The sequence below is a fragment of the Prosopis cineraria genome, unplaced genomic scaffold (genome assembly GCF_029017545.1).
Source record: "Prosopis cineraria cultivar Desert tree isolate PC_DT_omini unplaced genomic scaffold, ASM2901754v1 PC1252, whole genome shotgun sequence".
NCBI classification, from domain to species: domain Eukaryota; kingdom Viridiplantae; phylum Streptophyta; class Magnoliopsida; order Fabales; family Fabaceae; genus Prosopis; species Prosopis cineraria.
In genome coordinates this window covers 1-14,719 of record NW_026556577.1, presented here as the reverse complement: position 1 = coordinate 14,719, position 14,719 = coordinate 1, and the positions used below count along the sequence as shown (strand labels likewise).

The window sequence follows — 14,719 nt, the reverse complement described above, 5'->3', positions numbered from 1 at the left end:
CCAACGGGTTAACCCCGTTAACCTCACCAATTTTGGTAGGTTAGATTGAGAAAATGAATCCATTTTTAAAAATGAGTTGGGTTCGCTCAAATTGCAAAATTGTAGGCTAATTTGGTAATAATCTATTACTACATATTCTTTCGCTCGTGCAATTTGGTAAATTGCATGATTTCAAGATTTTTTATTTTTTAAAACTATAAAAGAAAAAAAAGATAAAATAAAAATATATTTACCATAAATTTAAAATAGAAATAGAAAGATTGAAAAATAACAGATGTCTATCTATATATAAAAAAATAAAATTTATGAAAAAAAATTCTTTTATTAAAAAAAATCTCTTAAAAGGTACACTATTATGAGTATAGGTGTTTGCTTATTTAATTGGTTTATTTTGGATGTATTGTTTCATATATAGGAGGTGCTAATGAGATGCACTTTGAACTCCATATTCAAAGTGGGATTTAGAGTGGAATTGCAATGCTTGGAAGGAACAAGCAAAGAGGGAAGCGAATTCATGGAGGCCTTTGATGATTCAAATGCTTGTGTTTATGGTCGTCATGTTGATCCTTTCTAGAAACTCTAAGAGGTTTCTTAACATTAGATCTGAAGCTGCTCTTTACAAGAACATCAAAATAATTCATAATTTTGTAAAATGTGAACGGTCTTGTTAAAACTAAAACACAACTCTCTGCATTTCACAACAAGATTCTTTGAGTTCAGCTACTCTATATCTCACTTGTTGATATTTATAGTATTAAAATCCAACATGAGTTGATGGGTGAGATTGATAATTCAAATGCCTTTGTGTTTATCGTAGTCACATTGATCCTTTCTAGATATTTAAGAGGTTTCTTACCATTGGATGTGAAGCTGCTCTTTACAAGAACATCAAAATAATTCATGATTTGGTGAAAATGTGAACAGTCTTATTAAAACCAAAACACAACTCTCTGCATCTCACAACAAGATTCTGTGAGTTCAGTAACTCTATATCTCACTTGTTGATATTTATAGTTCAATAACTCTATAATTTCATTAAAAAAATTTAAATTTTATTAATTTTATCTTAAAACTTAATAAACTTTCACCTTTATTCCTAATTAATACTTTTAAATTTTATTACTAACATTTTTATTCAAAATATTTAATAAAAATAAATATATATAAAAAATACTGATAATTGATAAGTGCTTGTAAATGAGGTCGAACATTTTTTGCTCAAAAACCTTATAAATAAGATTACAAAAGTGCGTGCTTCACGCGGCACATTGACTTTCTCTACTTGGCGCTTCTCATCCATCGGAGTGAAAGTTAGTTGACACAAAAGTAGATACAAAGTCGACTGGTTGAAATTCTGATTGTCTCGTGTCACGAACTGTTGACTACCTCGTTTTGCTTCTTCTTCGTCAATTCGATTGCCATGACAACCATGGATTTTCTGTCATGCCCTTATTTCTTCACAGCCTTCTCTGTAATCTCAACCCTCTTGGCGCTCCATTTTCTCTCCAGACGATTGAACAAAAACCAAAGGAAGAAGAAGTACCATCCTGTTGCGGGTACCATCTTCAACCAGCTTCTCAACTTCAACAGGCTCCACCATTACATGACTGATCTCGCTGGCAAGTACAGGACCTACAGGTTGCTAACCCCTTTTGGGAATGAGATTTACACTTCTGACCCACTCAATGTCGAGTACATTCTGAAAACCAATTTCGACAATTTCGGAAAGGTAATTGTAAATAGAAATTCGCTTCGGGTTTTACTTCTGGGATTCGTAGATAGACGTACATTTGCGTTTCTGATGCTAAGATTGAGTAGTTTTAATTATCAGTAGTTTCGATCGAATCGTTATTTTGAATAAAAACGCCTGCAAATAGTTTTGTCTCATCAAAATACTTGCACGGCTTCTAGGTGAGGCCCACTGTCTTCCTATAGACTCTTCAAATTCATTCGTCCTAGGGCTAAAATTTTCCAAATGATTCGAAAAATTATAGTTGTGAAACGAATTGCTGATATCAAAATTGTGCAAGCTTTTCTAAAATGATCTCACTTAATCTCTCTCCATATCACAGCATGAATAGTGAAGGGATAAAATCAATCGGAATGACTGTTTGGAGGGCATTGAGACAGAACATAGCTGAACTTCCCGGCAGCTTCTTCTTCTTCTTTTTTTCTTTCCCAAATTAGAGGGACAGGCACTATTAGCCTGAGGTTATAAGTGGGATTAAACCCGTGACCTCCGGAAGCTTACATGCCATTAGGATACAAATCCATTGAGACAGAGCATGCCAGTGTCTCTTCAAAATCCCTGCGTGTGCATGAATTTTTGGAGACAGATGCTCGGCCTGTGGTCATCACATATAAAACTTGCTTTTCCATTGGCAAAGTAGTTTATCTGGAGAATGGCTGAAATGAGGTTAAACAGATATTTCTAGAACTTATTATAAGGAGGACAAAGCTGGCTGGTAGGCGTTAATGGGATAAAACTATTTTGTTTTGAAAAAAAAAAAAATTAAGAGTGAAAGTTTATTATCAGTTCAGGTGGATAAGTCTGGCTTGATGGCATCAACTTTATTGCTTGAAGATTTTGCGCAGGGACCGTACAACTACAACAAATTGAAGGACTTGCTTGGTGATGGGATTTTCGCCGTTGATGGTGAAAAATGGCGCCAACAGAGGAAAATATCAAGCCATGAATTCTCAACAAGAATGCTGAAAGAGTATAGTATTGAAATTTTCAGGAAAAATGCAGCAAAACTAGCAAATAAAGTGTCCGAGGCTGCAACTTGTAATCAGATATTGGAAATTCAGGTGGGCAAATCTATTCTCTTAAATATACTATCACAGTATCTTCCTCTACTGGGGGTTTACATGTTAAAATATTCTGATAACTTTTACAGGACCTACTTATGAAATCAACTCTGGATTCAATATTCCAAGTTGCATTTGGAACTGAACTAGGCAGCATGTGTGCTTCAAATGAAGAAGGGAGCAAGTTTGCCGATGCTTTTGATACTTCAAGTGCAACAACCCTCTTCCGTTATGTTGATGTGTTCTGGAGATTAAAGAAATTTCTGAATATTGGTTCAGAGGCCTGCTTAAGAAAGAATACTAAAATTTTAAATGATTTTGTATTCAAGCTAATTAAATCCAGAATTCAGCAGTTGCAGACAACAAAGGATTCTGCTGTAAGTCTACTACTACTTGCAAGTTGTGTTGTTTGTTCTCCTGACACACCCTCACATGAAAGCCCATCAAGCTCAAAGTGCAGGCAAAGAATCATCTTGTCATATACTGTGCTGAGGTTTAATGTTAATTATTAAGATGATAAGTTGATAAGGATCAAACTCATGACTACTTGGGTTAAGAGGTTATGAAACCATGTCATGGATGACTTCAGGTTAAAGCTAATCAGTGATGGTTCATGAATAATTTTATTATAATCTTGTAATGTTGTTTTTTGATAACCAGTATTGTAATGTTTTTGACCAAGAAGTTCATATGCTGCATACATTTTTTTTTTTTTGGCATGAATTATGCAGAACAAAAGAGGAGACATTCTCTCGAGGTTTCTGCAGACAGATGAATTTGAAACAACATACTTAAGAGATATAATTCTCAACTTTGTTATTGCTGGCAAAGACACTTCAGCTGCTACACTTGCTTGGTTCATTTACGTGCTATGCAAGCATCCTGCTGTACAAGAAAAAGTTGCAAAAGAAGTGAAAGAGGTAACAAATAGAAAAGAAATGAGCAGCCCCACAGAGTTTGTTTTAAGCCTGACAGATGAAGCTCTTGAAAAGATGAATTATCTCCATGCAGCAATTACTGAAACTCTCAGACTGTATCCTGCAGTTCCAGTGGTAAGGCTTTTTAGAAGATGCGTCTCATTTAAGTTACAGAACTTTTAAAAGATTATGTGAGTATGGAAGGGAAACATTATACCAAAAATGAGTTTAGGGTCTTAGACACTCCTAGACTTAATAGTATAAGTGCCAAATTGTCATTTAACCCATTTAAATAATGATTTCTTTCTTATATTCTCGTTTATTCCCCTCAAAACTTTTGTTTTTTTGGATGCAGGACGCAAAGATGTGTTTTTCAGATGATACATTGCCAGATGGATATAGTGTGAACAAAGGAGATACTGTAGCATACCAACCTTATGCAATGGGTCGGATGAAATTTATATGGGGAGATGATGCAGAGGAATACAGACCAGAGAGATGGCTTGATGAGAATAACGTTTTCATGCCAGAGAGCCATTTCAAGTTTACAGCTTTTCAGGTTAGATTTGCGTTTGTGGAATTTGACATTGCTTTCTTACCTTTAATTAAACTTGTCCTCTGAAATTGCTTTTTTTTAAAAAAAAAAAAGGGATAAATCACACCACCGTCTATCACAATGAAAATTAGGCTAAAAATAAATGGGAAAATCACTCTCAGGTGTATCACACAAGCAATCTAAATACAAAAAGGTCTCATGGAATAAAATTTCTTTGAATTGCCATATCTTTTATTCAAGTTATCAATTATTCTTGAATATTTGTTAATTATTTTTGTTTAGTTGTCAACTGAACAACTTCACTAATTAACAATTATCTAACAATAATTGAAAATTTCAATAACAACAACAACAACAAGCCTTTAATAATTGAAAATTTCAATATGACAAATTAATAACTTGAGAAAAGGACGTGTGACTTCAAAGTTATTTTGTGATTTAATAAGACTTTTCTGTATTTATATTGCTTGTGTGAGACCCGAGAGTTATTTTCTTAAAATAAATTCATTTTGATTTAAACATGCATTAGTTTATAAAATAATAGCGACCTTATTAAATTTAGTAAATTTTGAAGTCGCTCAATGAGAACATTTGTAAATAAAAAGTATATTCAGATTTTCTAAGAAAAATAAAAAAGCCTTCTAATCATAGGACAATAAAAAGTATGTTCCACGTGCATTTGATCTGCATAGCCATTGTTGTGTGTGTTGAAAAATTTTATAATAAATTAACACTATTGCTTTAAAGAAGTTTGATTCTACTTGATACGGTCGTTTATATTGCTTTAAAGACAATCAATAAATTTGAAATAATTCTGGAGTAAATATTTATTATTTATTTTCTCCAAAAAGAACTTAAAAAATTGAATCTGGGATGACGTGAAGGCAGGTCCACGAATTTGTCTAGGAAAAGAGTTTGCTTATAGACAGATGAAGATATTCTCTGCAGTACTCGTTGGCTGTTTCCGCTTTGAATTGAATGATGATAACAAAGTTGTGACTTACAAGACGATGATAAATCTTCACATTGATGGAGGTCTCCATGTCCGAGCCTTCCACAGACACATCTATTAGCGGATGAGTTTCTGAAACAGTATAAACTCTCCAACAACAGTTACTGTAAAATCTTATTCTATTAAGTAAGGTTGGTTATATATACAATGAACAATCTTGTCAGGTGTGCTTATAACAAAATATGTGCATCTCTCAACACATTAGTTCATAAAACAGCATAAACTATACAATGTGATATATTCATGTATGAATAATGTTGTTAGTTGTGTTCATGCGATGCATTCTTAGAGTGTTGAAGCGTTGATCTTGTATATGGTATTGGTGTATATAGATAGATATAAAAGTCAAGTGTTAATTTGCCTTTTGTTTATTATTATTATTATTATTATTATTATTATTTGTTTTGTTCAGGTATCCCTCAGGTCAAGAGTAATATAAGGTGGCCTCTCATGTATTTAAGAACAGAATAATGACAAAGGGCTCAGAAAATTACATAAAGGCTTTGATTTGATTTTTTTCAAGAAAATAATCTCTGCATGTGCATAGGATAGAATGTGCCATGCCTAGATCCTAATAGGTCATGTCCTTAATGATGGCCCCCATTTCTCAAGTTGAAAGAGAGATTTTCCCCCAAAACTCGAAATTGGGAGGGACAAAGCAAAAAGCCGATTTTCGAAAGGAAAATAGAAAACGAAAAAGGGCGAATCGTACTTAAGGGGTCCATCGAAGAAATTGGAATCTAATATCTAATATATTTTAAATTGATTTTAGAGGGTCAAAGGTGTTACATGTAAATATTTTTTTTTTTGTAAAAATATTCATTTGTCCCTCATTTAAAATATATAAATTTTTTAATTATATATATAATAAGATGTTCGTATATTAATAAGATAAGATCTATATATTAACAATTTAATATCCGTTCATTATATAAAGCTTATCTGATTTAGTTAATAATATATTTTCTCAGGTGTATAAATAATAGAATATATATAAAAAATATAATAAGGTCCAGATATTAACCACTAGGGGCAGCATTGTGCACAGGTCAGGGGGCAAATGCAGCCTTATGAGGGTTCATATGTTTCACTATATTGTACACGTTTAGTTTAAATATTTGACACCATTTTACCTAACTTTAAAGATATTGGGATTTTAAAAATATTTTTAAATATATTCAGCTAAAGCCCAAAAAAATTAAATCCAAAGGTTTAAATTCATTAAACCCAAACACTAATTTTATTTTTATTAAAAATAAATTTATTATAAGATAAACTAATATTATAATCTTTTTAGGATTAAGAGAAAAACTAACCTCATGATAACTAATAGAAGGGTGTGAGAGAGAGAGAGAGAGAGAGCGAAGTCGCTGTTCGTTCTGCATCTGCCGTTCAGTACCTCACCATGGAAAGAGAAGAAAAAGAACTGTTGAAGCTGAACACCCAACAAGCCAACCCACCGACCACTTACGCTGCTAAACTGCTAATGGAAGAGTCAAGAGAGAGAGAGGGAGATAAAGAATTAGAAAGAGGAGATAAAGAAAGAACTTTCACTGATTGAACGCTGCCATTCTTATTTTAGTACTTTGTCATCTTTCATTTTAAAATAAAAAAATATTTATAATATTTAGTTTTGTCTTTTGTTTAGGGCTTGGAATCTTCCACCATTGAATCTGATTATATGAATGTGTAGTCCCTTCTTTGTCTGTGGTCCCCTTTTTGATAAATTACTTAATAAAATCAATATACCACATGTTATTTGTGTTATCTTTTTTAATGCTTAAATACTCTTAGAATTTTTTTTTTGTTTAGTAATTTGAAAGTTTCTAGGTATTAAAGAGAAAATGGAGAGATTTTTAAGAAAGGAAATTACCATAGAATGAAGGACAATTTTCATCAAGAGCTTGTGAATCAAATAGCCAACAACAACACTAACAAAATGAAATTAATTTAAAAGATTTGCCATTAGATTTAGAAAAAAAAAATTAGAATTTCATCTTCTCATCCTAATGTCCAAGATAAGTACATAGAGCATATTTGCAAAAAAGATCATGTCAATTTGCTCAACATAATTTTTTTTAAAGAAAAATTCGAAATTCTATGAAAAGATTTTGTCTTTCTTGCTTTAAAGAATTAGGCAATTGGTTAGAGTACAGTATTAAAAAAGATGTTGTGTTTTGCTTATGTTATTACCTTTTTAAGCTCGACCATGGAAAGCAATTAGGTAGTGAGTATTTGGGACAAAGGATTTACAAATTGGAATAAAAAAAAAACGGAAAGCTCACATCCCATTTTGAAGGTTCTAAATGTGCTCATGATATTGCTTGGAAAAAGTATCAAGATTTAATGAATCAAAATCAATGTATTGAAGTTGCAATTTTTAAGCAATCTAAACAAGTTCATGACTTACATTAAAGACATTTGAATGCATCAATCAATTGTCTCTACTTTTTGTTAAAGTAAGGATTAGTAATTTTGTGAACTTCTTAGGTTTTTCACTAACCATAATGAATCAATCAATCAAGTTATTTTGGAAAGTGCTCCTGAAAATAGCCGATTGACTTCTCATGAAATTCAAACAAATATTATTACGGCTGCTGCAATTGAAACCACTAATGCTATTATTTGTAATCTTGGAGATGGACTATTTGTCATTATTGTTGATGAGTCACAAAATGTATCAAATAAGGAGCAAATGGTTGTTGCTTTGCATTATGTTGATAAAAATGAATGTCTTGTTGAACATCATCTGAGCATAGTATATGTTAAGGAGACTATTGCTCTATCATTAAAAATAAAAGTTCATGAATTGTTACGCAACTTTGGGCTAAATATATCAAGAATACGTGGACATGGTTATAATGGTTCTAGTAATATGCAAGGTAAATTTAGTGATCTCAAAAGTTTAATCACGAGGGAGAATTTGTTTGTATTTTATATGCATTGCTTTGCTCCTCAGCTATAGTTTACATTACTTGCGTTTGAAAAAAAAAATCATATTCAAGTTGCCTCTCTTTTCAATTTAGTGAATACTGTAACAAATGTTGTTTGGGGATCTTGTGTATGACGTGATTTGTTTCGTGAAAAATAAATAAAAAATGTTAGAAAGGCATTGGACATAGGTGAAATTTCTAATGGACAAGGCTTAAATAAAGAAATTGGTTTTAAAAGAAGTGGTATACTCATTGGAGCTCACATTATGCACAATTGTTTACCTTGAAATTGACATTTTTTGCTATAATTGATATTCTTGAAATTATAAAAGAATTTGGATCAAATGCAGGTCAAAGAGAGGAAACCAATGGTATTTTATGCTTGTTGGAGGATTTTTTTTATTTTGCATTTACCCTACATTTAATGAAAAATATCTTAGGTATCTCACATGAGTTGTCATAGGCATTGCAAATGAAGGATCAAGATATTATCAACGTAATAAACTTAGTAAACATCACAAAAGAGTGACAATAAACTTTGAGGAATAGTGGATGGGAGTTTCTTTTAGAAGAAGTTACTTTATTTTACAATAAGCATGTCATTAATAGTTCTAACATGGAAGATGCTTTTTTTTTTTTTTTTGTCTAAAGGGAGATTGCATTGTGGAAGTAAATCTCAACCAATCTCAGTTGATCATCTTTATTGAGTTAAATTATTTTATACTGTTGTGAATATACAACTTTAAGAACTAAATGATTGTTTCATTCAAACAAATACACAATTGCTCCTTTGCATGTTTTGTTTGAATCCAACAAATTCATTCTCAACTTTTGGTAAGGAAAGGTTAATTGAATTTATCAAGTTTTATTCATGTGAGTTTTATTGCATGATATGTGAAGCAATACTAAATTTGCATCATTAAAAGGAATTAGTAATCCTACAAAAAAATTAGTGAAAACAAGAAGATATATAGTTTATCTCTTAGTTTGTATTCTCTTGAAGTTAGTAATGATATTACTGGTTGCCACAGTAACAAAAGAAAGAGCCTATTCTATTATAAACTTTGTGAAAAATTAGTTGCAGAATTGTATGAGAGATTTATTGATGAATAATTGTTTAGTGATTTATATTAAAAAAATATATTTTTCTTAGCATCAATAATGAGATTATTGTTCAACAATTCTAGAATATAAAGTCATGCAGGATACAATTGCAATGTATGTACATGCTTTATTTAAAAAAATTATTTTTAAATTATTAATTATAAAAATGTTGCACCCCCTGGCCTATGTTTCTGGCACCATATTCATTCATTATATAAAGTTTGCGATCGATGTTATTTTTTAAAACGATGGGTAAATGAGTCTTTTCACAAAAAAAAATATATATTTGCGTATAAGAAGTTTGGGGCTACAGAATGAATTTAGAATACATTGGACTTTATTTATGTATAATTCTATCGGGCTGCAGAATCAATTTAAAATGTGTTGAACTTTAGGTATGATTTTACACCCAAAAAAAAAAGCTGATGGAGCTTGCACTATTTATTAGAAGAATGAAATATTAGTGCAGCTGGCACTCTTAATCATTCTTTTTTCAAATTTCAATTTATTAAAAAACTAATCTATAATATGCCAAATGTGACCTTAGTGAATTTGATTAAGAATTTACATGTTCAATTGCTCCACGTCTCTCTATCTTTTGTAAGTTCTTGCTGGCTTACCCTCAAAGTTTTGTAACGTTCTGAAGTCATTTTTGTTTATTTATCCACGGATCTATATTTTGCATCTATTTAAGCCCAGAAATGATTTCCATTCTTATCATGTTATGAGCAGAGCTAATGAAGAAAATGTTATATAACTTAAAACTGCAGCCAGTAAAACTAGACTCGATAATTTAGATTGGCCTAACAAATTTGAAGGTCATGTTTAGAGAAATTGTAATTTTTTATATTCGAGTTTAATTAGGCCGACCCAGCATAATATATTTTTTATACACAATATATAAATTTCTTAAGACTTCCTACATTTTTTACTATCAGATTATATGTATATTTGAGTTTACTATTATAGAAATATTCTTAAAGTTCAAAAATATCTCTATTGTGATATTTCTATCATTTGTAATCGATAAAGCACCTTAAAATAATCTTAAAAACGTATTTCAATACTGATTTTTAAATTTTAAGTCCCACAGTTTTCCTTAAAGAATTAGAGTCTTTCATATTTTTGAAGTGTCTCAAAAGGTATATTGTATATTTCTTAATAATAACAATAATTAATTTTGTTTATCCAAAAAAATAATTAATTTTAAGGTGAAAATTGAAATTGGATTAAAAATGAAAAAAAAATAAAAAATTTTCTAACAATTCATATATTCAATTCAAAAGCTTAATATATTAAGATTAAGATTAAGCTTAGTTATATGAGTTTTTTTTTTTTTTTTTTGTATTTGGACTTAGTTGGGATTAGTCCAACTCCAATAAGTTGGACTAGCACGGAGAATGCACTTGGCATGTGATGGTTGAGTTGAGATTTGTATGTCTAATGGATAGTACTGGGTAAATTGGTATAATTAATTGTGTGATTAGCAGCATGACTTCTTTTTTTCTCCAGTTGAAGGTAAATAGAACTAATGATGATAATCATATTAATAACCCAGGAATACTTCGTTTAACTAGTTGAGAAAATTAGTTGAGGAAATTAAATCAACTTCTCCATTTGAGCTCGAATCCTAAGATATGAAATATCGTTTAATAAATATGCCAAATCATTTAAAAAAAAAAAAACCATGAAGCCACTGTTAGTAACAACAGTCTCACACTGAAAATTCAGATTAATCTAGATGACAGTGATAATACTCTCATGTTTTCCATAATACTGGATAATTGAATAATATATATATATATATATATATATAATAAACAGAAAACAATTTCGTTTAATTACTTTCCTGTTTTTCACCTAGCACAGTTACATGGTGTAATTAGATTTAGGCTTGCAATAGTGATTGAATATTTGGCAGAAAACACTTTAGCCCGTTGGTTTTAATATGATGCTAGATTTAGTGAAGACGTGTTACGTTCAATATCTTTTCTTGGGACAATTTATTTTTGAGATTATAACTATAATACGCTCAATGACGATAATAGCCGACAACTTCCAAGTTGCGAAGCCGTCTGTTAGAAAACTGATGTGACTTGATTGTGGTCTCTAACCAGAGACTAATCGGATTATACACAACCAGCGAAATAAGATATAAAAACCGTTGAAATTTCATTGATCACAATACATAATGAAAATATAGGTGAAAAAAAAAGGAAAAAAAAAATCCGTCGAAAAAATAATCAATCTCAAATCTAAATGAAGCTGCATTGCCCCAGAAGAAGAAAAACAAAGAAAGAAACGCATCATATTTTCATTCAATATAATAAAAAAAATGAGGGAAAACAATCAATGTGATGCACTAATATTTTGAGCACATGTGGGAGAGCAATGAGAGAACTATACTTGCAACTAATTTACCTATCACTAAAGGCTAACGCTTGTCTCTGATAGTACATATATTACAAGACATCCCTGAACCACTGGGATGGAACCAAAAATGCTTACAAACAAGAGCTCAAAAACCTTAAACCACGATTCCTAACAATTGTTATCTATAAAATATCTGTAATTTACTTCTGTATGCCCTAAAATCTATGACTTTATGAGGGGTGTAAGTCCATCACCTTCCCAACCCAGCTTCAGCATTTGATCAACTACTTTCAAGCTTAACTGCAAGCAAGAACTAGCTCAGTTACAAGCCATGGCATGTAGCAAGCTTCAGTTAAAAAATATGTTGGAGATATCATATTTTAGAGGTTATAACTCAAATTTAAAGTTTTAGGCCCTGTCATCCAACTTCCATGAGTACGTCATTACCCAATAACAAACTTTGACCATAGAGAAAAATTGAAAATTAAGTGAAACTCTAAAGATTAACAGAAAAATATTAAACTGATAAAAGCATTTTTGCAGAGTTTAATTCTGTGCCCTTTGGGGTAGTTATATGAACCTTTTTTTCTTGCTCACAAATATTCTCGTTAGATGCAATCCTATTCAAACACGGTTATGCACTGAATGTGGATACCTATCTCTCTCAATGGGGATTTGTTCTTTCAAGTTGTGAGGAACTAGTCTCTTTCAATAAACTCAACCCCCTGTTGGTGTAGTTATATGAACTTTAAAGGTAGGTTCCGTTGTTGAGAAATGAACATCCCATGTTATTTAGGAATTTTTTTTTTAAAGCATTTTGAAGGAAAATAAAGGAAGTTTATTACTTCAAACAAAATACATGGAGCAGAAAACGTGACACCTTGCACTGCAAACTACACAAAAAAGGACAAAGTCAAAGAATGATTTCACCTACAGCTGGATCAGTGAAGATTATCAACTGTTTATCCAAAGTTGAGACCAAAAGATTTGTGTTATCCTTGTTTAAAGCTAGAGCTGTGATATCCTGTCCTTTTCCCAGCTTTAATATATGAAATACCTACAAATAATAGTACGGCATATTGGTTAGAAACGAGGTAAAACAGTCTGGCAGGACTGAGATTAAGGGACCTGCAGAAAAGGACGGCCCATGAAATTTCGTCGTTTCATTTTACGGTTATTATGTCATACTGAAATTAACAATCAATGTATGGCCCACATAAAAATTATCACACTTGATTCAAAGAGAAAGATACAAATAAAGATTAGTTCTAGACAAATATAAGGAAGGAAGAAACTGCAGTACGCAAGAATTGAGGGTTAGTTCTGCCTGAGAAAATTTCTTTAGCGAGGAATATGCAGAAAATATTTCTAGTGTGAACTCTAGGATAAACGCAAGTTCGAAATTGATGCGAAATAAAGCAACTGGGTAGTGTGAATTAGAAATCAAGATGTTTACTTTTGACATCTGAATTAATGCATCTTAATATTTTACCTTCAGAGTGTGCAAATCCAGGAAGCAAATAGATGGCAACGAAGCATTTATTCCATTGCTTTCTTGAGCTTTTCCTGATTCTGAATCAATATCATCATCGCTCAAATTCCAACTATTATTATAGACCCCAGCATTTTCTAGAGGATTAATTCCAATTAAGGCACTCTTCCCATCAACAGGAATTTCAATGCAACTAATCCTGCTAGAGAAAGATAATTGTGTTTCAGCAATTAAAACACCATTAAGAGTGAAGGTGCTGAGAGTATGCTCTGATTCGTTCCAAGTCACAACAACACCATCAGAGAAAGGCGGACAATATGAGCCTTCACACCACTAATCTTCTAATTAGACGTCCTCTTCTGACAGAGTGCAACAGAACATCCGAAGAAAGGGAACATGAAACAACAATTCCTATATCTGAACTGACACAACAACTGAGGATTCACTATGGTGCCCCCGAAGTATATATATGGGACCTTCAATACGACACCTCCGATTCTTTTCTGTCAACAAGTTTGATGAAGAATTACTGCTCGTCGAAGGCTGAGTACCTGTCCCAGATGAAGGTTCAGACACACTTGAGCGAGACAAAAGTGCCCGATGTATTCTCCATAGTATTACAGTGGTATCCCGGGATCCTGTCACCAGGTACTTGCTATCCAGTGAAAGGCCAAGGCATGTTACAGGAGCACTGTGCGCACAGGCTGTTTCCAAGGTTTTAGCTCCATCCGAGGATATCAGCTTAATGCTATTATCAGCATGTCCACCTAATAAGAAGCCAAAATATTCAGGATAAATGTCAGATAACAAAGAAATTAAAATAAATGTCTTAAATAATGTACAAAGGTTTTTTCACAAAATCAGAAAAGTGTTAATCACATATTAAGAAAAGATAGTTGTTTCCAAATAAGGTCTTACATGCTGCAACCATCATACTTTATTGGTTAAAAACATACCAAATCTGAAATGCTTGATCTAGTGTTTTCCCATCCCTTTTGTTAGTGGGCTAATACTAATTAATGCGGTTGGAGAACTATATAAACCTAATTTATGGGCAATTTTATTAATCTGATCATTCTTGAACATGAGGTGGTACTTGAGACAAAGTTATCTGTTGGGGATAAGGTTAGACAATGGTCATAAACTGAGAACCCGTGTTATTGAGCTTAGACAATGTCTGTGGAAGTATTTTGTTTTAATCAAATATAGAGTTCTACTCAATATACTCGTAGAACAATCATTCCGCCAGAGTGTATGTCTAATTAGAAAAGCTACAATGAAAAACACACCAGAAAAATGCGGACGGTCTAGCCTTTTGAGAGGCCAGAGTCCCCCACACCACACTCATGTTCTTCCTTAAACCCTTATTTGAAATCAGTCCTCAATATATATCTACCTAATAGTCCTTTCTCCCACACACCTCACGAGCCTGTGAGGTAATTACAGTGTTATTCCCCTTTTCAAACTTTTGGAAACCTCTGCACTGGAATAAAAATCTTAGATCCTCCCATATCACATTTT

At 32.1% G+C, this 14,719-nt stretch overlaps 2 protein-coding genes across 3 annotated transcripts; one reads left to right on the top strand and one right to left on the bottom strand.

The window, feature by feature from the left end:
• Nucleotides 1–1,274: 1,274 nt before the first annotated feature.
• LOC129299668 (cytochrome P450 704C1-like) lies at nucleotides 1,275–5,595 on the top strand. Of its 2 annotated transcripts, none has more exons than XM_054938130.1 (6): nucleotides 1,275–1,729; nucleotides 2,596–2,811; nucleotides 2,901–3,188; nucleotides 3,543–3,863; nucleotides 4,084–4,287; nucleotides 5,169–5,595. In XM_054938130.1, the coding sequence occupies exons 1-6, from the start codon at nucleotides 1,421–1,423 to the stop codon at nucleotides 5,355–5,357; spliced, it is 1,527 nt and encodes a 508-aa protein (XP_054794105.1). In that variant the 5' UTR covers nucleotides 1,275–1,420; the 3' UTR covers nucleotides 5,358–5,595. The 2 variants fall into 2 exon arrangements, with proteins under 2 accessions (XP_054794105.1, XP_054794106.1); XM_054938131.1 differs by having other exon boundaries at nucleotides 5,173–5,338.
• Nucleotides 5,596–11,625: 6,030 nt separating this feature from the next.
• On the bottom strand, nucleotides 11,626–14,129 carry LOC129299669 (BEACH domain-containing protein C2-like). Its single transcript, XM_054938132.1, has 5 exons — nucleotides 14,117–14,129; nucleotides 13,675–13,965; nucleotides 13,199–13,521; nucleotides 12,641–12,763; nucleotides 11,626–12,006 (listed from the first exon to the last, which is right to left on the bottom strand). The coding sequence occupies exons 1-5, from the start codon at nucleotides 14,127–14,129 to the stop codon at nucleotides 11,929–11,931; spliced, it is 828 nt and encodes a 275-aa protein (XP_054794107.1). The 3' UTR covers nucleotides 11,626–11,928.
• Nucleotides 14,130–14,719: the final 590 nt, after the last annotated feature.